The following is a 23,692-nucleotide window of genomic DNA, read 5'->3' as shown; positions in this document are numbered from 1 at the left end:
ACTTATCAAATTGATATGCAAAATTATTAAGACTACAATTTCATCAGATTTTATTTCCTTAGGCTTCGGTGCTTTTAGTTCACCTAATAGTTTATATGCATTAAATGACAAAAAATGTTTAACCACAATGCATTATCACAATTCTAAGGTTAAAAATGATGAAAAAAAAAAGTAAAATTAAAAGTGGCAGAGGAACGTGTGTTTATCTATCCCTTCAAACAGAAAGGTGATCAGACATTTGCAGGCTTGTTATAGTCAACTAATTAATGGACTTTTCTGCGTTATCTTGCCCTATTCTTTAGTTAATAGATCGGTGATGGCTTGCATTATCGCCCCTTCTTTAGTGTTCCCATCCCATTGGGTAAGGCCTGGTCTTGTGATCTTCTCTTCCAAAAGTTTGTCGAGTTCACGTCGAAGATCCTGCCAACAATCCGCCAAATGTAAAATTTGCAATGCGGACACTTCTTTATCATTTTAATAATTTACAATATAGAATATTCCATGAAGATTTTTTTCAAGTTAAAAAAAAAAATTAATGTATAAATATTTGAAAGTATATTACAAGTGTGAAAAAAGTTAAAAAAATACAATTAGACTATTTATCAGAAAACCAACAAATGCAAAAATTCAATCTCCTTGGTACACGTAATTACCTTGACTAGATTTGCTGTTTTGGCCGAAGCTTTAAAAATGATCCAATCATCTACAGTCACACAGTCCATATCTTCATCCTGAAAATTAACAATTGATTGATGTTATTGTGAGGGGGGATGAAAAGGAGGGTAAAGCATTTAGTCTGTTGTGAGAGAAGATTATTCAGGATCCCTTCAGAAAAGGGATGTAGAGAGAAGATTTATTTAATCTTCCAAGTAAAATGTGCCACATGCTCCTCTCTTATTTTTGCCAGTGTACCTTTTTGATGCCAATGTCCCCTCCAAAGAAAAGCAATGGGTATGGAGATACCACGGTGCTGTCATAGAGAAAAACCTACGAAAGAAAAAAAAAAGAAAATAAATAAATAAATAAAGTAAAATAATTAGAAGAAATACATTTGTATCAAGGTTTGCTTTTTGTATGCAAATATAAAATTGCCAGTTTTATCAGTGAGTAGAGAAATATTTCTAAAAGGTTTAGCATAAATGATATGTAAGAAATTAAAACACTTAAATTTGACAAAGCCAAGTGATCTAAAGACCTATTTATGACATTCTTTACTTCTCCACTGCCCTTACTTTTATATCCATTATATATATATATATATATATATATATATATATATATATATATATATATATATATATATATATATACTCTCATTTATATTGAAAGAAGGCATTGAGAACAAGTTGATCCATGAACTAACTTCAGAGCCCAGATTTTATTTGTTTCATGGCACGATGGAGGCAGGAGACCACCAGGGAATTAGCAGTAACGTTTTTAGTTGGGTCGGCCATATTTAGTCAGTGGATCACTTAGTCTGCGTATCATCTGTTTTGAATGCACTCAAAGACTATTGGCCTCAATATCAATCGCACCACAGCCCTACACTTACATTTGTGGTGCGATTGATATAGAGGCCAATATATATCAATCGCACCACAGCCCTACACTTACATTTGTAGACCTCATCTTCAGATGATACACCATCCACTGTGACTGGCACTGTCTCTCTTTGCAATTTACAGACTTTGGGTGAATACTACATCTCTCTGTCTTTGTGTTCACCTTTGGACCCCTGGATGAAAAAGGGAAAACAAACTTTTAAAAATTTACAGGATGGATCAAGAATGTTAAAAAGGGAGCTGGGGTGTTAAGGGAAAGGGCAGGGGCAATGTTTGGCTCACTAATTTATAACTAACTAATTAATTAATAACTTTTAAAAAATTACATTAGTAGTGAAAAAATAAAATAAACCAAAATATATATTGAAGAAATGTGCACTCTAAAGTATTGTGACCCCTCCCCTTTTTGGAAAGGAACAGGGGCTGAATCCAACATTTTGACTTGAACAACAGATTATGAGAGAATGTGCATCAACTAAATTTCAAAATGACTGATTAAAATTAAATGACTGAAGACTGTAAAATAAAGCTTTAAAAATTCTTAATTGAGTCTGAAAAGTGTACTTTAATTTAAATGATATAGTTTGCTACGTTCATGTAAATATATTATAAAAACTGAACCTAACAATAAGGTATATCATTTTTTAAAATGACAAAGCATTCCTCCTTACATTTTCAACTGCTTGACTCTGCCGACATTTGGATAGAGACCTGCACATATCACAGCTTTCAGCAACTTGGTATTATCTGGGAGAAATTGATCAGAAAGGAGGGACATATATAAGACAAAAAAAAAATTCTTGAAGTTTTAGCACAAATGATATGCAAGAAATTGAAATACATTTTACAAATTTAACAAAGTGTCCTAAAAGACCTATTTATGACATTTTTAATTTCTTCACTGCCCATAATTTAATAGGATACTAACTCTAACATGTCAGGGGTGGATTTAGGCCGTCTTCTGGGTCCTCCAGAAGACGGTCAGATTTTCAAGTTTACATTGACGGGTATCTAATTTTTCCTGTTGGAAGACGGTCAAAATTGGAGGATGAATCAACAAAGATAATTTGGAAGACTGTCTGGATCCGCCCCTGCATGTAGGTGACAGAAGAAAAGTTATAAATTTTATATAATACACAATCATAAAGTACAAAGTGAAAAAATTTAGACCCCCATAGATGCAAAACATTTATCACAACTGATATCAGAAAATCTCCATGATACTGGTACGTACAAGAATTTAAATTGGCAGCGGGTTGTTTGGGGTCGGCAGAGCCAACAAACTTCACATCATACAGAAGCTGAGCAAACTGTCCTTTCATAGACTGAATCATCTGAAATAAATATTATCATTAGGAAGGCATGCTCTTGTTCACCAGAAACGATTTCAAGTAGTTGGGAAAATTTGCTTTCAAGCACTAAATCACTGAAAAACTGTGACATAAGCTGTCTTAACATCTCTAACAACATATTAGAATGTATGTAATGGTGCTTATTCAAAGTGTAACTTGTAACAATTTGATACAAAATATATGAGAAAATTCTGTTGACCAAACACACACACACACACACACACACACACACACACACACACACACACACCAATAAATCACTTGTGAAAATTTATCAAAGTGTTCATACCCTAAGTGTTGACGGAGACATGAAATTATCCCAACAATACTTCTGTGCGCTGCTCGTGCCTCCTCTGTCTAACATGCGCTCCCAGTTACGAAAAGCATAAACCAGCATGAGGTGGTCACTCTGGGAACCCTGGGATAGCTCACGCTTTTTGGCGTCTGCTTGCTGTTCTTTGCCCTGTGGATGCCATACATGAAACAATTGCTTTTAAACATACATGAATTCAAAGGATATTTAAATACATGTGAATAGTGTTTGAAAAAAAATTCAATAAACAAATGCTTGACTGTGTTCTCAGTTTATTAAGTATAAAAGAAAATTGACAAAGGTAGTGCTTTGCTAAATTGTCAAGTGGTGTGTTTAGGCCCTTGGTTCACCAAAAAAAAAAAAAAAAAAAAAAAAAAAACAGGTCAGTTCCCTGGCTAAGTTGACTAGGATTTCCATGAGAGTGCTGTTACACTGTTCCTGACAAGGTAAAAATGCCACTGTGACCATGTAACCATGGTAACTAAGTTCTTAGCCAGGGAACCTGACTTGAGATTTCTTGCCAAACCATGGCTAGGAAATAAGCAGGTGCCACGCCTACCAATGGGACTACAAATGGATCCTTAAAGCTGAGACTGGCTGCCACAGTCAGGATAGGATCCAGACAGCAGAACATGGCTCCAAACAGGATCATCTTTCCAATATGGGGGTCCACGGGGAGTTTGGCAAGATGAAACCCCAGGGGGGTCAGATCCTCGTTGTGGTCCAGGGCATTCTGGAAGCAAGATGTATACTTGATATAAAAATATAAAAACATGTGGGGGGGGGGGGGGGGGGAACCAATAGTTCAACTAGTTCAAATCAACAAGGAACTTTGAAAAAGTCTGTCATTTACAAGGATTTAGAAAAAATACATTTCTATTGCTTTTCCTGAGGTTGCACGCAAACCCCTCTTTCTCTTCAGACTAAATGGGTTCGGCACCAAATCTACCAATCAATAGCCTTGAAACCATACTGAACATTGAACAGATATTATATACATTACTACAAACTTCATGGAAAACATTCAGCCATCTCCTACCATGTCAGTGAGGTTTATGACTGCCTTGTTGAGGGCCTCCATGGACGGAGTCTGCATGGCTTTGCTCACAAAGGGCTCTATTTTACCCAGTTTTAACAGCTGCAAATAGAAGTCATAATGTAAGTACACTGCCACTGTGGACAGCTGGTAGTGGCTGAGTAGAGTACATTTATTTTATCATATGAAAGTTTTCAATGGTTTAAGAGCATATTCAGACAAAAATTTGAATTCAATTCCTATTCTTATACAAGACAATCAATCAAAGTGTATAATACAAATGAATACATAAATAGTTGCCCCTATGTCACTGACTGAGTCACCTTAATTTGTAAGCACAACTCTTCCAGTCTAGTTCTCAACATCTCAGGGAGTTGATAGTCTTTGAGTTGCCTTTCTTGGTAAGTTGTAAACAAGTGAAAACACTTGCCTGGCTGAACCCTGTATAAAAGACCAAGTGAGAAGTGGGATAATAATTCATCAAAATCTTTTTATATTGATACCATTTTGGATTTATATTCAATTCATCTTTAAACCACTGCACTAGAATTTATCAAACATACTCCCACACATACAAGTATTTCCAATGCTGTCATGCACATGAATTCAGACACAAACAAATACTTCTGATGCAAAAATGCTATTACCTGCCAGCTCGCCCCCTTCGCTGTCTCGCATTAGCCTTGCTGACCCACTCTGGTAACAGAGTTGCCACATTGGATTGAGCATCGAAGTTACTCAGCTTGATTTTCCCAGCGTCTATCACAAAAACAACATCATCTATCGTGATGCTGGCAATGTGAAAATAAAAGAAAAGGATCTCAGTTACTCTTAAAGGTCTGTTTTCTCAGATAGAGTTACTTTTTATTCTAGGCAAAGGGAGGGGGGAGTGAAGACTTCATAAAGCCTCTAATCCTAATCAAAATATACTAGTCTTTAGAGGAAACATACTGAGGAAACACTACATCAGTCTTTTTGGTCAAATTTCTGTTCTGACAAAATCTGACCTGACAAAAAATAAAAAAATCATGGTTATAACTGGAGACTGAACTGTATATGCTGCAAATAATTCAGATTACAGCACATCAACTGAAATCCCAAGCAGCTGTCGCATACCTTGTTTCAGCAATATTTGTGGCGATAATGATCTTTCTGACACCAGGGGGCGGGCGCTCAAACACCTGCCGCTGGTTCACTGTAGGCATCATAGAGTGGAGAGGTATAATTCTGAATGAATCTGTAAAAAATGATAATCCGTAGGTTTACTATGGCTTTCAAAGACAACAAGAAAATTTAATATTCTGGTTTCAAAAATTTTGGCACAACTGGCTAAGTGGTGAAAGGGGGGTCTGCTTTTATTGTAATCAAAGAATACTTTCAATTGAAAAAGAAAAAGCATCAAAGAGACAAATCTACACAAATGTTAAAAAAACACTGGGCATTAATATTTTGAAAAAAAAAAAAATTGAAAATAAGTATGTGGTCAAACTTGGCCGACTAAACTGACTGTAACTGAATAGCTCAAACTGCATGTACACTGCTCAACCATACAGTGACTCATTGTGATATGTTGTACTTAATATTTCATCAGAATGTTGTCAACAATAAGAATTTTACACCTCTAGACAGTTGGGCTGGTAGCTTGCAAATTTTCCCAGCCCAATCAGTTTTAATTGCCAATAAAAAAAACATTGTTATTTTACAGTAGTTTCAATATGATGAACTTAAGGTTCCTATCAAAATGCTTTGTAAGGTAAATTTGTCAGATTATTAAGGATGGAAATTAAAAAAATAGAACTTCTAATAAGAAGTTTGTTAACATAAGTATCATAAGAATATTTTTTGAGCAGTATGGATTAGTGTTCATTTTTATAATTTACAAATCAGATCTACTACTAATTACTAATATTTTATAATAGTGTTTGTCTGGCAGACTATGCCTAATTTGCACATTATTTCATGTGCCGCATGATATCAATGAGTTATATACCACAATGTCAGATGGGATTATGTGGACTAGTTACCTGTTTTAAACATAAAGTTTGCAGTGAGAACTTCATTGAGTTTCTTGATGTCTTCCCACCCTGGCAAAAACACCAGTATGGCACCATCCTAAAACATATATAAACCCTGAATTTGTCAAAGAGTAAGACTCATAAACAAGGTCTGCTCAATTGTATCCCTTAGCACTTGTCTTGTAGCGATAATCATATTTATAGCAATAGAAACTGAGATGAAAAATGATATAAATGTTGACGTGGCTGTCACAGTCATTTTTACATTAAATCTGTAATGCACGCCCAAGATCAAAGTGCCTCCTCAGTTTTTGGTAAAAAAAAGCACATAATTCATTTTATAAACAGACAAAACATGATTTTAAAAAAATCTTGATAATGTTTCCTTTTCTTTTTTTAAACAGACAATGATAAAACCTATTTCTCCATGTTAAGTAGTGGTCATGATCCCAGTACAATATCTGCTTACTCACATCACTAGTCTTGATGATATACTTGATCAACTGCTCTATCAACATAACGTCTATCTTGTCATAGTCCATTGTTCTCAGGGTCTGTAGAGTATCAGGGGAATACCTGGAAAATCAGTACTAAGTTACGAAGTGAATCATTTCATTGAAATGAACATCACACTTTTAGACCTTCTGTGGCCAAAAGTATTCAAAAAAGTTTTCTGTAAGAAAAAGATATTAAATATACTTCTTCCTTTTTTTAATTTGAAAAGGGCAGTTATGATCACCCAAAATACCACCTCCCTGTTAATAGCACAGATACAATCAAACCATGAGAGGGAGAGAGAGAAATAGAGATCTTACTTGTGACGTATGGAGGCAATCCATTCATTAAGCAGCCACTCTTCTTCTTCTTTCTGTGCCAACATCTCTCTTTTCCTCCTCCCATAGATTCTCCTCTGTGGTTTGTTAGAAGTGTTCTCGGGTGGGGAATACCTGAAAGAAGAAATAAAGAACCTTTTCATACTAAGACATATACAAAATTGCTTTGTAATTCAGGCATAGGAACACCTGGTTTGTTGTGGCAGAATCTTTCTACCAGATTCTAGGTTCAAACTTACACCCAGGAAATCAAACTCTCAGATAGGAAACCCAATAAAGAAATGGGGAGAAACATCATTAACAAACATGAGACCTTAGTTTTTAAGAGAATAAAAAAGAGTTATCTTAACATATGGCAAAAGATATTATCTTTTAGGGGCATATTGCATTGCAAAAAAATTACAAACCTTAATGTTTCAATGACATCCTCCAGATAAACCTCTTCCACTGGGTATGTGAATCCTGGTATGTGAATCATAGGGCATCCGCCTGGAAAATGTGAATCACATTAAAAAATTGAAAATGACAACTAGACACAACAAAATTGCTTATAACGTGACAGAATGGTTATTTGAAAAACATTTTTACCACGTAGATGATAATATACCCTTTCCTTTACATTCTGAAAAAAAAAAAGATTTAAAATAAAAGTTTTCAAAAGTTTGTACTTATATACAGATAAGGCAGCACTTGTTTTAGCAAATTAAATTTCATATAATCAAAAACCGAAGATGCTTTGGTGCTCTGTGGGGTACTTTCTTTAAACTTATTAATAAATTAAAACTGCACACTTAAAATGATCACTATGTGCTAACTTTTCTTTAAGATAATTTTAAAAGTTAAGTAATAATAAGAGAGAGAGAGAGAGAGAGAGAGAGAGAGAGAGAGAGAGAGAGAGAGAGAGAGAGAGAGAGAGAGAGAGAGAGAGAGAGAGAGAGAGAGAGAGAGAGAGAGAGAGAGAGAGAAAATTACCAAAATACTCTGAAAACTGTTCAGCATTCAATGTGGCACTCATTAAAACTACTTTGAGGTCTTTCCTTCTCTTAATGAGATCTTTAAGTATAATCATTAAGAAATCTGACATCAAGTCTCTCTCATGGATCTCGTCCAAAATTACATGGCTGGTCTTTGACATATATCTGAAGTAAAGATATGATTATCAAGATATACTTGTAAACAAGACATTATGTCATGGATAGCTTAAGATGTTCATCTTTACCAAGTTTTAGAAGCTATGAAGTGCAGAAATATTTACAGTTCCAAAACTGAGAGCTTTCTTAGAATTACAATTTTTAGTATCATAAATGTTTTATTCAACTTATTGTTGCAAAAAATATCATCATTTTTATTGAAAAAAAAAATGAAAAGCCACACTTTCAAAATCATAAGCTGAAATGATATTTTAGAACTAAAAAGTTACAAATATCTTCAAAGCAACATTTTAACATGTTTAAGAAAATATTAATAGTAAGAAAAGGTAATCTATAAACAAATTTACATACGGATCACTCTCCAGGTACTTTAGTAAAATACCAGTGGTACAGAATAATATGGAACCCTGAGGGCGAGGAAGTTTCCTGAAAAAACAAAATTATTTTGTACAATTACAAATTATTTTACTTTGAATTTTAAAAAATTCCACAGTGAAAAAATTACCAATGTCTGACTAACTATCACAAAAGTTCAGTCACATTAAAAATCCGTTATGATATTGTTTTTGATGTTGTCTTAGATTAGTTGTAATAAATCCATGAGCCCACTCATTTGAATATTCTGTATCAAAACACCCACTACTGCAGTGACATTCTGAATAATGTTCCATCTTATTTACGACAATACTCACGAATCCAGTCGTATGCTGTAACCCACACTTTGAGAGCCACACGGATCATCCCTCTCCTGGGCGACACGCTCCGCAACCTGAAAACATCCAAACACCATCTTAATCTTTTCTGGAAAATTTTGAAATCAAATTATTCCCTGGTATCTTTCTCAGACTACCTCATATTTTGGTAACATTTAATGCTTGGTGTGATCTGAAAAGAAATCTTAATCTTTGTTTCCATAATACAGAACAGGCATGAGTTTCAAATAATCTACAATGATAAGGAATAAATAAGGAATTTGTGGCAATCATTTTTTCTTATCAACCAGCCCTTTGAGACATCTGAATCTATGACTTTTGTGGCACAATGGAGAAACAGTATCCAATACCTGAACAAATTTACGAAATTTAACTGGACAAGCATCAATCTTACTGGCATTTGACGTGGGGTCGGTGATTAACATTGGGGCCTCGTTTAGTCTGTCCATTTGTTCAGAAATTTCCCGTTTATACTCACTGATATAGCACTAATTCTCCTTGGCTGGGTACATACTACCCTGCAGAGAGACCCCTTGTTGTTTTCTATATAGTGGTCAAGGAGAAACTGGGACACCTACAATAACATTAAAAATGTTATTATATATTAAGCTTCGCTCACATGGAATGTCTATTTTCTAAAAATCTATTTTCTATTCGCGCTATCTTATGATCACGGTCTGTGCCCTGAATATCCCGCCGCGTAATTACTGGCAGCGTGAGCCAGTTACTTATAGTAACTTATAGTAACTGGCTCGCGCTGCCAGTAATTACGCTGCGGGATATTAAGGGCACAGACCGTGATCATAAGACATACCGCGAATAGAAAATAGAATTTAGAAAATAGACATTGCATGTGAATGAAGCCTAACATTACAAGAAACAAAAATAAATAAATAAATAAAACATAGATTGAAATAGTTTATTGGTAAAGGAATAAATATGTAATATAATTACAGTCACTTTACTTTTTTATAGTACTGCATATATTTCTCTATAATTTTTTTTTAAGCAGTTGCCAATGTGCATATTATGTGTGTATATCACAGGTAACACCGACTGACAAATAAGACAAAAACCTACTGTTGTTAAACAAAGAACTGACTCTAACTTCTAATAGTAATTTTAGACAATCTTACCTGAGTTGTTTTGCCACAGCCTGTCTCTCCACTGATGACTACAACTTGGTTTTTTTCTATGACATCCACTATTTCCTGGAATATAACAGAATATTTAACTTCGAACCATTAGCCCTTCTGCTCTTAGTAATAATAAATTATCATATATCAGGGACAAAAAGTAAAAGAAAGTTGAGCAAATGAAAAAGTTGCTTTCACAAAAATTTATTTCATTACACATTCACCATTATATGATACCAGTTTTAGCTTGAAAAGGTTTTAGCTCAAAACTTTTTGGTATACTGATCCATTTATTTCTCACACTGACCAGTTCACATGACACTGACCAGCAAGCATTCTGTCCCCCTAAGAAAACTTCTAGACAGAAATCTAAAAATAATGGTCAATTTATCAAAATCAACAAATTTCAATCATTTTGATGGGCCAAGTGACTTCCAACTGTCAATTGTCAAAAATCTAAAAATAATGGATAATAAATCAAAATCAATAAATTTCAATTATTTTAATGGACCAAATAGCTTCCAACTGTCAATGGTCTCTTTGGTGAATGTCAAAGACAGTACAAAGCACAAAAAAAATTAAAGAAAAAAAAAATCAACTTTTTTTTGTTTTTATTTGCATTTTAAGCATAACAACCCACCTTCCTCATCCCATAGCTTGGCAGCTGGGACCGAAACTTCTGCATTTCAATATATCTGGTGCTTTGTTCTTTCTTTGCCAGTTCTTTTCTGTACTGAGAATCCATGGCTGCATTCCTCTCATATGCAAGGGCTCCATGAACAGAACCTGCCATTAAAATGGACATTTGTCATGAAAAAGGATTCTCTAAGAATTACAAAGGCAATTTAGTTTCCTATTATCAAAATCTGAGTTTCATGATTTGGTGCCTTGTACGACAGTTTCTTTAAACTAATCAATTAAGTGACACCTGAAATATAAAAAACGAAAAGCTTGCTTTAACTGATCACTAATCTGGGCTTAATTAACAAAGTCAGGTTAAGTCTTCTGAGATCCAAGATCCCAAGTGAAGACCAGGACTTGATGACTGTCATTCTGTCAAAGTTTTTCTTTTAAATTAGAGATCCAGGTTACTTGATAGATTGAATGAAAATAACAATGTCAAAGAGATTTTTGACTATTCAAGGAGCTGTCTTAACCCTACCGCTAAATATATCTCCCCTCTGCTTATGCTGCAAGTATTCCAGAACAAATTCATTTGTTTCCTCGTGATGCTTAAAGACTTCAGTTAAATTTGTCACTTCATCATCATCAGCATCATCATCATCACCGGGTTCAGTGCTGGTAGCTGAACTGGGACCAGGGGCAGAAGCAGAAGCAGGGCGAGACGAGCGAGCTTGGTCCAACCCTGGAATATCAAAAAGAAGAAGAAAAAAAAAAGTAGAAGTTTAGTCTGGTTCTTATATAATTTACCCTATTCTGATTCTGAATGGGTGGAGACATTCTTACCTCCCTGGAGAGGATTGGGGTTTTTTTCGCAGAAAAATGAAATGTCAGAATTTAGCTTTCTTTATGATAAAAAATATAGAAATATGTATTGAACATTTAATGTAAAATGTGATACAGTTGGGTGAAAAAGGGATATGTAGATATACAAACTGTTTGATTTTAATTTTCGAATCCACCATTGTTCACAGTTAAAACCATTCAAATGTGCTATGCTGTTGGCAGTTTTCAACATACCATACAGATTTGATGCTTCCTCAGTCATGTCTGTATGCCAAGAAGTGGACTCTAAATCTTTCATCTGAATATCCTCAGCGTCCGCATCATCAAAGTAGTCTCTGCTAGTGGCGCCACCTATGGGATCCTCTATCTGGTCAGCTTCCCGAGTAATGTCAGTGGGATCTCTGTAGGACCGTGATGGCTGTGGGGGGATATTGTCTCTTGTCTGTATTCTGTGGAGAAGGTTTGTGATGTGGCGTTCACGACCCTCATCTAAATGTACTTCTTGCCTCTGAAAATGGAAGAACTTCAGTTTCACTCTCAACAATAATGCCTTTGCATTTATTGATGTATTTTTTTTTTGCTTCTTTTTTTCATTAAAAAGGGATTTTCAGTGTGCTCCCATTTTCAATCTGAATTCAATTTTTGCAAGTAAGAAACAAATATACACACTTATTTTTAAAAAGACAATCAAAGAAAACTCTACTTACACTGTTTTTTGCTTTGGCTTTACTCCTCTGGGCAAACCACATTCCTATTTCTCTGCCTCTAAGTCCAGCTGGGGGTCCTCCCCTTCCTCTCCTCCCTCCTCCTCTCCCCGAGTATTCAGAACCACCTCTGTTGTCATGGTGACCATGCTGTGCATCCTCCCTGTTCCCAGAGGTGGCTCCATCTTCTGCCTTATAATACTTTTTGTTTCTATTGCCATAGCCTCCAGAACTATAGTTTCTGTTGCCACGGCCTCTATATCCTCCACCTCTGCCACCTCTTCTTCCTCGCCAAGAGCCCTCCTCCCTGTATCCATGGCTACTGTTGTCATGGCTATGGTAGCCTTCACCTCGCCAAGAGTCCTTGCCACTCATGTCTGATAATGATCAACAGAAAGGTTAAAAGACTAACGACGGGTGCACAAATACATGTATTTTCTTCATAGAAATTCTCAATACAATTTTGCAAGGAAATTGTCATAACATAGCATGTGAGGTGAAAAACTGCAACGAGTGGACAAAGAAAAATGCTGCACAAGTACCATTTTGCATGCTATTCAAGTTTTGAACTTAAGGGCATTTCATCAAAATGCTGGACTCTCTCATTTAACATGTAATAATTCCCTGGGTTTAGGATGGGATAAATATTTTAAATCAACCAAACAAATGTTTTCTATAGAACAGGACCTGTGCTTCCACATTTTAATTAAGTTCTGGTTACAATGTGTTGCCTATACTACAGCTAGGTACATGTACATTGTATAGCAACTGACAGTATTGTGTACAGGGTGCAGCATACTGATCTAGTGTGTAAACGTGGTTTAATTCATACTGAATCCAACAATGACTCAGTTTTACCTCAGTTTTCAGTCTTACATGCTAGATGCCCTTACCGCGGTAATTAAGGCAGAAAACTGAGGTGAAGCAAGACATTAAAGGCTCATGCAACTTTGGAATACTGTACCTAATAATGTGTCAGAGAAACAGGCAGTTGCTCTTCCGGGAAACCTAAAAACTCTTCTTAGCCCAGGTCTAAGTGCATTCATTTAAACAAAAAATTCAATCATTCACTGTATACATAGTACATATACTATATAGTATATAGTACCCTTGTTTGTGCATCAACGACCGAAGATGAAATTTTACACACGTGAAACTAAACCGGAAGTGTAGTGCCTGTCTAACGTCCTTGACCTTTGTCTACTGCGCAAGATGGAGTCGCTGGAGAAGGCGCTGCTTCGTGGCGATTTAAATTAAACACTTATGTGCCCGGATTGTCACAATAGCAGCGGTCTTTGATTAACCACGCTAAGGTAAGCTTTTCATGTGTTTTGTCACGGGATAGGAAGGTAAGAAATTTGGAAAACATGGTCATTTTATCTCTCGAGCGGCAATCACCGTGCCAACTCGACACTGAGCGTGGACGATGGAATGTTAACAAACAAAACTGCAGCTATTTAAACACAGTAAAGTGACATTTGTGAAACGCAGTCTGTACAAGATTTACTTGATTTGAAGGCTGGATGTGTAAGGATTTAAGAATTTGACAAAGAGTAAGATAAACAACGCTCAACTTCAACAACTTTTTCCTTTTTTTCTGGAAAAAAATTAGATTACACCGACATCACGTCAATTAAACTATAATTCCATAGTAAGATAGATTAAACGGAGACAATACTTACTGGTTAAGGTTTAATGCCGGAAAAACCTAACCATGTCACGATGTGTGGTTGTGGTTTATTTTTTATTTAGATGTCTGTTCTTGTTGCTGTAGCACCTCTTCCAATATGAAGTGCAATATGACACACGTAATAGTGATAAGAATTCTAATCAGTCAGATGGAAAAAGTAGAAGCATTATTTTTGGGCTATTTTAAATGATGAATGTGGCACGCATATGTTGTGATGCCAAAAATGTCATCCAGACTAAATATGAGCTGGTTTGATCAGATTTTGTTTCCCATATTAATACCAATTAAAATTGTGAAAAGTTGAAAGATAAAGAGGTAAAGGTAAAGATAACTTGGATTTGTTTTCATTTGTCTTCATTCTCAACTTCACTTGTAATAATAATCGACCAGATCTCTCTCTCTCTCTCTCTCTCTCTCTCTCTCTCTCTCTCTCTCTCTCTCTCTCTCTCTCTCTCTCTCTCTCTCTCTCTCTCTCTCTCTCTCTCTCTCTCTCTCTCTCTCTCTCTCTCTCTCTCTCTCTCTCTCTCTCTTACTAATTAGTATCAAAACCCTAGTTAGCAGAGATAGGAATGGCATTTCATTAATATTGTACTGTACATGGACACTCCCATATCATATGGCATATTAATTTTTAATTCTAGTATGCTTCACATCTGAGGGCCAGCAGAACCATATATATTTAATCAGTTTTTAAAGGATCAGTGTTTGTTCTCATGACTTGACAAATTTTATTACTACTTTTATATGTAATTATGCCATTGTGTATTCTTCTGTGCTTTAAACATTTTATTGATTTTGATCTTTTTTAAAACCAGTATATATTTGATTGCTTTGAAAAAATAAGACAAAGGAAGTTAGATACCCATATTCATGCATTTTATACATTTTTATTGTTATTTTTTGACAAATAACATGATACTTATATCTTGCAAGGTGTGACCCAGCTAATGTAAATACATATTAAATCAAAAAATTTATAGGAAATCTTTTTTATGCCAGTAATGAATTTCATTGTAATTGGAGGATTAATGGACAATGAAACATACTTTTACTTTTTTAGGCTAAGGTGAATGTATAACAAGTAAGGAGGATAAAGTTTTCAAGGCACTTTCAAATTGACATCCCATTAATTTTCATCATTATCCAGTGCCCTCTATAAATATGGCAACAGTATGACAGTAGAGGAGAGCCGTAAACGCACAGCTTCATCGTCTGAATTTTACCCTGAAGGGGCGGAGGAGGAAACTTTAGAACTTTACAGAGAAAGAAACGGTGGTGGCGGAAACCACCACCACCACGTGACCCACATGAGCGACATGCCGTCAGATTTGGAGAAAGGTGGTCGACTAAACAAGGCCCATGTTGTCCTGGAGGAAAAAGAGGGGCTGTTTAACCCCCGTGCCATGCTGTTCCTTATACTGTGGTATCTATTCAGTGCTGGGACATTATTTCTTAATAAACACATTTTGACAACACTTAAAGGAGACCCAACTCTGTTAAGTAAGTAATGGAGCATAAGCTAGTAAGTTAACAAGTTATTACATTCTGTTCAAACAAAAGTCATCGATTTTATTTCCTCCAAAAATTTTTTTTATATATGCAAAAAAGATTGAGTTCTGTTAAATAGGATATTAAATCGGGTTCAAAACAAATATAATTAATTGTTTTCTTAACAGAATAGTCATGATAAACATTCATTAAGTATTAAGTCTGATGATGGGAGTATGGCTAAACTTGAAAAGTGGGAAGGGGATCCCTTGGTCCTTTTTTATAACCTCTTGTGTTTTTTTAAAATAAGTTTATCAGCTTGTTATTTGTATCAGATCAGATCACAAAATTTGTTTTGTCTCAAAGATACCTTTTAATAAAATAGCCATATTGATATTTGAGTATCACAAAAATAATTATTTTTATTTTGTAACAAAAGAAAATTTGCAATCTTTTGTGTGGTTGTTGCTCAGTGTCAGTTTCCACTATTTCAGGTACAATGCAGATGTTCTGCACAACGTGTCTAGGTTTTCTACAGATGTTTTTACCATTAGGAATGTATAAACCAGTTAAAAGAGAAGGGAAACCTCCAAACTTTTTGAGGAACATGGTACTGGTCGGGTCTATGAGGTTTGTATCAGATCTAGAAAAAGGTATCAGCACTCCTCATTTTTTCTTTTTTTTTTCATTTTTATTATTCAAAATTTTCAATACAACAGTTTTAATTTGCTTTCATCATAAGCATTTGATTTAGTTTTCAGCAATAGATTTGGTGTCATGTTATTAAACATTTCTTTTATTTATTTATTATTATTATTATTTTTTTTTTTTTAATGTTAATTTTTAAAAGAAATAACTAAAACAAATTTCAAGAAATAACGTTACAGAGTTAAGAGTAAGAATGTCTTTCACTGTTCACTAAATTAGTGCTTTATTTCCTCTTTTCAGATTTAGCACAGTATTGCTTGGCTTGGTTGCCTTGAAGTATGTAGCAGTATCATTTACAGAGACTGTCAAAAGTTCAGCACCCATATTCACAGTGTTAATATCACGGCTTCTTATAGGGGAGACAACGGGGGTGTACGTCCTCATGTCTCTTGTCCCCATTATGGGTGGTCTGGCTCTCTGTAGTGCTTATGAACTGAGTTTTAATATAGAAGGCTTCACTGCTGCTTTAGCCACTAATATAACTGAGTGGTAAGTTGTTTGTTTTTATTAAAAAGAAAATTAAAGGTTTTTATGGACCAATTTTGAAATTGCTTCTATAGAAGTGTAGATAAAAGAGAATGGTTGGTTTGTTTTCAATTTTAAAGTCGTTTATTTATTGGTCTTGAAAGGGTTTTTAATTATGGTAAATTCATTCTGTCTAATCTAAAGAAATTATAATAAAGAGAATTTTCATTATGATTTTTTGTGTCTAATACAGTCACTTGAACAAAAAAAAAAAAGGTAGGAAAAATAGTTAAGACAAAATTTCATTATTATTTCAGTCTACAAAATGTTTATTCCAAAATGTTAGTCAGTGGAGAAAAATATAGATACACGTAAGTATCTTCTTTTCATCTTGTGATTTGGTGGGTAACTGACAGATAATATCTTTTCATTAAAAAATTGAAATGTTGGCAAGACTTATTGTAACTTCTTTTATTCCGTAACAACATCATTACGACAGAAAACCACCAAGAAGTTAAATTTCATTCCTTTGCAACATAGTTTCCTTTAGATGGCCTATTTTCTTTTGTCGCAAAGTAATAATTTATTATACACGTGACATCTTCATCAGTCTGCAAAGGCATCACTCTTTGTGTTAATGGTGGCACTTATTTAAACACTGCTTCATTTAACTTGTTAATTCGGCTCTTTTCTTTTTTGTTTTTTCTCTCAGCCCAGCAGAGCTACAGTTTTACACCAGTGCAGCCTCGATGGTCGTGCAAATCCCCGTCGGTCTTCTGATGATTGACTTTGAGCACGTCTGGCCGAACCTCACTGCATCCATGGTGACGGCTCTCATCTTGAACGGTGTTTTCTTCCACTTTCAAAGTATATCTGCTTATGTTCTAATGGGGTACATTTCTCCAGTCACACACAGGTGAGAAGATGAATTTGATGGAAAACAATTTAGATGATAAAATTTGGTCAGTGTAACATGCTAAACACCATATATGGTGTCAGAGTTTTTGGCTTTATTACCTTTTGTCTTATATTCTTACAATATGTACTTTTTATTCTATTTATTTATTTATTTATTTATTTATATGTTACATTAACTGCATAAAAGCTTCAATCGATACAAAGTATTACTTGAAGATTTATCATTATTTTGCATTACAGACTTTTAAGCAGGAGGAGTTTTGGGGGCAAGATATCTACTGATGCCATTATTTTCATAAGGTCCACTTTCTTCAAATATGCTCCCCCACCCCCTTTAAAATCACTTGGCAGCCAACTCATTACCCCAGTGTATCATTCTTCTGTTCCTTTTTGTTTCAGTGTTGCTAACACTGTAAAGCGAGCATTCCTCATTTGGGCCTCAGTGTTAATCTTTGGCAACGCAGTCACATTCCTCAGTGGCCTGGGCACAGTGACAGTGACCATTGGTGTCATTTTATACAATAAGGCACGAGAATACGACCAGATCCGTCATGAGATGGCTGTTACATATGGTGATAAGGAAATGACACAAGCATAATATTCGTTACATTAGAGGCAGTTGGGGCTATCTAGGTTAGCTAGTGTTACAGTGCAACTAAATGCAACAGAAAATTACTTTGTTTCATTGTTCCATTAAAGTAAGTGATAAAGGAATTACCAGAGTATACTGTAAGCAGAAGGTATCAGCAAATGGCTACATGTGTTGCTTGAACTATGAATCTACCTGTGTCAACCCTGTATCATGTATTTGAAAGCTTTAAAAATTCCAAAACATCTCTTTATGGATCAGTACAGGTCTGTCCATATGATTTTTGTAAGATATACATTGTGCAAAAATGTACAAGACCCATGTGAAGTTATTTGTAACAAGTACGGGGCAACTCCAAATGAGCTGATGCTGTCTTATAATTGCACAGTAATCTGTAGCACAAAATTGAACCACAAAATTTACTTGGTATGATATATATATATATATATATATATATATATATATATATATATATATATATATATATATATATATTACCCATAATGCTGATTAAATTTTAAAGTATTGCATGGGCATTAAAGCAATAATAACTCTTCGTTTTGGCCAAAAAATGAATTTTCCTGGAGTAAACAACAATTTTCCCTTACTTACCAATGGTTAATGAATCCATTTTTACATTCAAAGTTAGTCCCTGGTTTTTTTCTAAAAAGTTTGGTTTTTTGTTAAAATCTCTTAAGAGACTATAACAGAGTATAGCCATCAATGGAGGTCACGTGATCTGAAGACAAGCTTAGATATCAGAATAATAGCTATAACTGCTGTTTTTGTCGTAAAATTATTATCGTAGAGTTATTCACAATGTTTTGATTGTGAAATATAGATCTCCTACGAAGAGTTATTATCCCTTTAATAATTTTGCTCACTATAAAAATGTGGCTTTAATGTGTCACTTGAATGACACAGCTGTGTGCCATATGCTGCATGCACAGGAAGTGTTCTTGTAACAATTTTCTATGGGGACCACAGATCTGAGGCAAAGGGTTTCCCATATATAGGGGTCACATTGATAGTGCAAAGGGGTCCATTTTACAAGTATTTAGAATTGGAATCTTAGAAAAAATAAAACATCATAATTATGATTCTTATTGAATTGAATTTAAATAACTTGTGATCTCACTATTAAAGTTAATCAGTTTTTATGATTCATGGTGAGGATATTAGATATAAAAATAACACATTTAAATAGTTGAAATGTCTGTCCTCTTGTTTATATGTAATATACCTCATAATGAAATGTTAACCAGATCTTCAGATGGGTCAATCAATATGTTGTTAGGATATTTAATTTATAGATTAAGAAAGGCTTTATTATACTGATTTGCTGTGAAAACTTGTCAAATAAGGGTGTGGTATGTTCCATTTATATTGAAAAGGTAATTCAGTCACAGAACCACCTTGGCAATATGCATATATTTATTATTAATCTTCACAAATTAGTCAAAAGGAATTTAATTAGGATGTTGAGTGCTGCTTCTCTTGGCCAGACTAAAAAAAAAGAATAAATCCAGGCACTACTTTAAGAACACATTGTTAGGTAAAAAGAAAAAAAATAGGATTATCGAATTATTTTTTTCAACAGGGAGACTGGTATTTGAAAGCTGTAAAATCTTTTTATGAAAGCAAAATGCCCAGTCTCCCCCAAGGATTTAGAATTTCCCCTTTACTATTATGTTCTGCCAGGTATTGACAATTTTATCATAATCTTCTACTTGCATCAGTGAAAAAGTGAGCAGAAAATTTCCAGCGGTCTGTGAAAGGTTAAAAATAATTTTTAAATGCATCAAGCTGCTTTGTAATTCATTGATTTAGTGAAACAGTCAATTAAACGGAATCCATAAAAGGTATTGGGGTAAGTCGGGGGAGTTATTGAGGTTTTAAGCATGTCCCATACATTTAATTTGAATAAATTACTTCCTGGAGTAATGTGACAGCTTTTTAAAAGTGAAAATGGAGCCAGGTACGGTTTATTAATCCACACTGTCTCTCAACAAATTAATCGAGTCCCAATGAAATGTTGCCACTTACAAATTATTCGCATAAATTTGGTTTGCAGAGCAAAATAAACATGGGTTTTTAATCTTTGAAAAATCCCATAATTTATGAAGATTATGTGTGTGTGAGATAGACAGAATGAGAGTTATTCTATATTGATAAATATGTTAGTTAAATTTAAAGGTATGCTGTATGGGTTTTAAAATTTCCTGAAGTCATATTTTGTATCACTACATGCCCTGCAAAGCTACATCTTTCATATTTTAGAAGTTAAAAACTACAAAACCCCTTTTATAAAATCTCCAATAGTTCCTTCTGAAATGTACAAGAAGACATGGCTTTCTAAATGACTGGCCAGCAATTTTGAAATAAATCATTAAATTAAAAATGGAATAAAAACATTGAATCCAAGGGCAGGAACAGGTCAAGAAATGATTCATGAGTACTAGAAAATTGTTTTTATCTCTGATCGATGAGGAGAGTTAATTTTGGTGGGTTAATCCCATTTAGTGTGCCTAAACCATTACATCTTTAGATAAATTTAAATAAATTGCATGCTTTGGCATGTTGCCAGACTGGCTTCAACCAGTTATGAATGGATCATGATTGGTATTGCAATAGCTACAGATGTTTTTATTTATAAGCCTCGTCAGATTATTCAACATCTTCTCCTCTGTTGTTTCTTTTCTTTTCAGGTTCTTTAGATAGAGATTTGTCCCATATTTGTGTTTGCTAGATTGTTTTAAAGATGCATTCCAGTGTGATGATTTAAAAAAAGAATTGTTCTAGCGTGCAAAGAGTTATGTGTTTTGATTGTTAAGAATGTGGACATCAAGTGTCTTCAGCTCTGAGTGGACAATGAATTTACTACCCTGACATGAATCTGATGTTCAATTTGCTACCATATGCTATTGACTCTCAGCAGATTGATATTCAAAGGGAAATAAGTCACTGTAATGTATTCTTTGCGCTCCCAAATGTTTTGTATTATATCTTGTTGTACTGTTGACCAAAAAGTTTAAAAGGGGGGAAATATTTGGGAGGAAAAACCCAGTTGTTCATGATAAGGGGATATCCCAGTTCTTGCTGTGATATACTTCATGTGTGATGTACATATTGATTTATATTAAACATGAAGTCTATTTTTGTGCTGCAAAAAATATTTTTGCAGCAGGAAAACAAAAGTGGAATATTTATTAGTTACTGCTGCAGCTCACTGCTGCAGGCTTTGAGTCACATGGTAAAATCAGGTTTTACATGTATTTACTAAAATCAGGTTAACTGTCACATTATTAGGATCTTTCACAAACTGGTACATAAATTAATGGGCTGTGTTGGTTGTTGAAAGAGTCATAATCTGAAAAACAGAATTTAAAGCATGTTTTCTGTCATTTCACGTGTTTGACAGAAACACAAGGTGGGGTAGGTAGTCAGAGTCGTGACCCAGGCATATGTTTTGCAGGGCTCAAAACTTTTTAAGAATAAAGGGAATGATTGCAATTTGCAAACTGTCTCTTGTTGTAATTTGCTTTCACTGTTGCAGCAGTGTGTGTGTGTGTGTGTGGGGGGGGGGGGGGGGGGGGGCACCCTGATTTTGAGAGATTAATGAATTATAATTACTATATCAGGCAGAGATGTGCTAATAATGAAGATTTCCAGGAATCGCTTATAATAAAGGTGGTGGGTACTCTCCACCAGAGGGCAGCACGATAATGAAATGTGTGATTATCATATGCGTGTAATAAGCATAGAAAACGATCATTCACCTTTCTACAGATAACGAAGCACGTGGGGTTAACCCATTTCTGCTGGTCATAGGTTCATGCCTTTTTCTGGTGATGCGCATGCTCGGTTAACACATATCTGCTGCATCACATAAAATAGACATAAACCCACAATCAGTGGAAATGGGTTAACCGCGCATGTGCTTCGTTATCTGTGGAAAGGTGAATATTTCTGGAGGTTCCAGGGCTAATAAAACTCAATATTGACCTCAGGTGTCATCACCAAACACAATATCAACCTAATATGATAATTTATAATTTTTACGGGTAACCTGAGTCACTGTGGAGGTGATTGCCTCATACACTTTTATAAAAATAATGTCTCAATTTGTTTTTATTTGGGTTGCCTTCCAGTGCTTTTCAGTTCTAGATGGAAATCGGATATGTGATAAAATTATATTTACACGTCTGTGTATTATATATTCCATTGAAAATCCCATTAACTTATAAGTTGTGTTATTCTGAACTTGACGCAGACGGTTGTGTGTTCTCTCACCTCCTCCCAGCACTGCTCTTTGTTACCAAGGTAATCCATGGTTTTTGACCAATTGGATTAAACGAAACATTTCATCCATCATAGACGAACAATCTTCAAGGGCATTGACATTCAGGTTTAAAATTATGTAATAAAGCAATTATTGATGTTTGCTTTCAGTTAATATCATGTTGTTTTGCAGACCTCTACCAATTTATGTCAATAATTGTGTAAAATCTAGCGAAAAAAGATTGGTAGAGAGCAAACTGAAAGAATAAAGTAACTGCAGCCAGCTGAGCTGAATGTTCCCTGAGTTTCAAAGATACTTGACGTGAGGCAATCTGTAATATGAGGCGAGATCTGAGTGACCTCTACATCTATTTTCTGATAGTCTTCCAAATTATCTTAGTCGATCCATCCTCCATTTTTGAATGTCTTCCGACAGTAAAAGTTAGACGCCCATCAATGTAAACTTGAAAAATTCTGACGGTCTTCCGGAAGACCCAAAAGACGGCCTACTTCCACCCCTGTGAGTACAGCATTGTAATCTGTATTATTTAAATATGTAAGAGGCATGATTTTTTTTTGTCAAAATAAAGTAAGTTTTTGAATTGGTTTGCAGTATTTTCTATAATATGCCATGCTTAAAATATAATATAAAAGGTCCAATAGATTGAATTGCAAAGACACTTGTACCATGCTCTGGGTGGTAAGACATATGTTTTAGTTGAGGATCATTCATTTAATTTTTCTAATTAAAGCCATATTAAAAATTCTGTAAAGCCATTTTCAGGGTAGAAGCAATGAATAAAAATTAGTAAAAAATCAATTAATTTCACACTTAATTGACTACAGATTACCACACCTTGGGTAGCAAAAATTAAACGCCACGTGACGGCAGAATAACAATGCTCCTCTCCCTGCAACAATATAAGGCTTTAAATTTCTGCCTCTGCTTTTTATCTTCACACGCAAGGCATATCAATCAATAGGTGCCCACCGCACTTCATTTCCGTACACATTATTAACGCATTCATTTATTGGCACCTGATGAGAGAGATAATGACCAGCATCAAAGCAAATACCATGGCCACATTTTAATTGAAAGATCCTTTACATAATTGCAGAGAAATTAGGATGAACTTTACAGTTAGTCAGTGGGATAAGTTTAGGATGAACTAAACATTAATTTGTCTTAAATGATTTTTGATAGAAATGTAATGAATTTCAATAATATTAGTATTAACAGCACTCTCTGAACTTCCAAGATTTCTTTTCTC

The 23,692-nt window shown here is 34.8% G+C and overlaps 2 protein-coding genes across 3 annotated transcripts; one reads left to right on the top strand and one right to left on the bottom strand.

Moving 5' to 3' along the window:
• Positions 1-33: 33 nt before the first annotated feature.
• LOC106158595 (ATP-dependent DNA/RNA helicase DHX36) lies at positions 34-13,419 on the bottom strand. Its single transcript, XM_086995234.1, has 26 exons — positions 13,247-13,419; positions 12,286-12,659; positions 11,813-12,086; positions 11,274-11,477; positions 10,752-10,897; positions 10,112-10,186; positions 9,454-9,549; positions 8,955-9,031; positions 8,614-8,688; positions 8,084-8,250; positions 7,519-7,600; positions 7,094-7,225; positions 6,752-6,854; positions 6,288-6,375; positions 5,380-5,500; positions 4,911-5,054; positions 4,587-4,704; positions 4,267-4,365; positions 3,787-3,960; positions 3,204-3,377; positions 2,797-2,896; positions 2,234-2,309; positions 1,615-1,735; positions 913-987; positions 654-731; positions 34-420 (listed from the first exon to the last, which is right to left on the bottom strand). The coding sequence occupies exons 1-26, from the start codon at positions 13,326-13,328 to the stop codon at positions 292-294; spliced, it is 3,384 nt and encodes a 1,127-aa protein (XP_086851360.1). The 5' UTR covers positions 13,329-13,419; the 3' UTR covers positions 34-291.
• A 32-nt stretch (positions 13,420-13,451) lies between these two features.
• Positions 13,452-21,661, top strand: LOC106154845 (solute carrier family 35 member E2A). 2 transcript variants are annotated; one of them, XM_013529358.3, is made up of 7 exons: positions 13,452-13,595; positions 15,033-15,472; positions 15,955-16,090; positions 16,409-16,657; positions 16,951-17,004; positions 17,346-17,549; positions 17,951-21,661. In XM_013529358.3, exons 2-7 carry the CDS (start codon positions 15,145-15,147, stop codon positions 18,147-18,149), a joined length of 1,170 nt encoding a protein of 389 aa, XP_013384812.2. In that variant the 5' UTR covers positions 13,452-13,595; positions 15,033-15,144; the 3' UTR covers positions 18,150-21,661. The 2 variants fall into 2 exon arrangements, with proteins under 2 accessions (XP_013384812.2, XP_013384813.2); XM_013529359.3 differs by having other exon boundaries at positions 13,476-13,595; positions 15,120-15,472.
• The last annotated feature ends 2,031 nt before the right edge of the window (positions 21,662-23,692 follow it).

Source organism: Lingula anatina, chromosome 9 (assembly GCF_051362555.1).
Source record: "Lingula anatina isolate TDL-2025a chromosome 9, LinAna3.0, whole genome shotgun sequence".
NCBI lineage: Eukaryota > Metazoa > Brachiopoda > Lingulata > Lingulida > Lingulidae > Lingula > Lingula anatina.
This window is presented reverse-complemented; position numbering and strand designations above follow the sequence as displayed.

Excerpts from the sequence above, each read along its gene's own strand:
- LOC106158595 (XM_086995234.1), bottom strand. The coding sequence starts at position 13,328 with ATGAATGCACTTAGACCTGGGCTAAGAAGAGTTTTTAGGTTTCCCGGA. Across the intron at positions 6,376-6,751 it reads ATATCATCAAGACTAGTGAT|GATGGTGCCATACTGGTGTT; the intron begins GTGAGTAAGCAG and ends TATATGTTTTAG. Across the intron at positions 2,897-3,203 it reads TGTCTCCGTCAACACTTAGG|ATGATTCAGTCTATGAAAGG; the intron begins GTATGAACACTT and ends TATTTATTTCAG.
- LOC106154845 (XM_013529358.3), top strand. The coding sequence starts at position 15,145 with ATGACAGTAGAGGAGAGCCGTAAACGCACAGCTTCATCGTCTGAATTT. Across the intron at positions 15,473-15,954 it reads AGGAGACCCAACTCTGTTAA|GTACAATGCAGATGTTCTGC; the intron begins GTAAGTAATGGA and ends CCACTATTTCAG. Across the intron at positions 16,658-16,950 it reads GCCACTAATATAACTGAGTG|TCTACAAAATGTTTATTCCA; the intron begins GTAAGTTGTTTG and ends TTATTATTTCAG.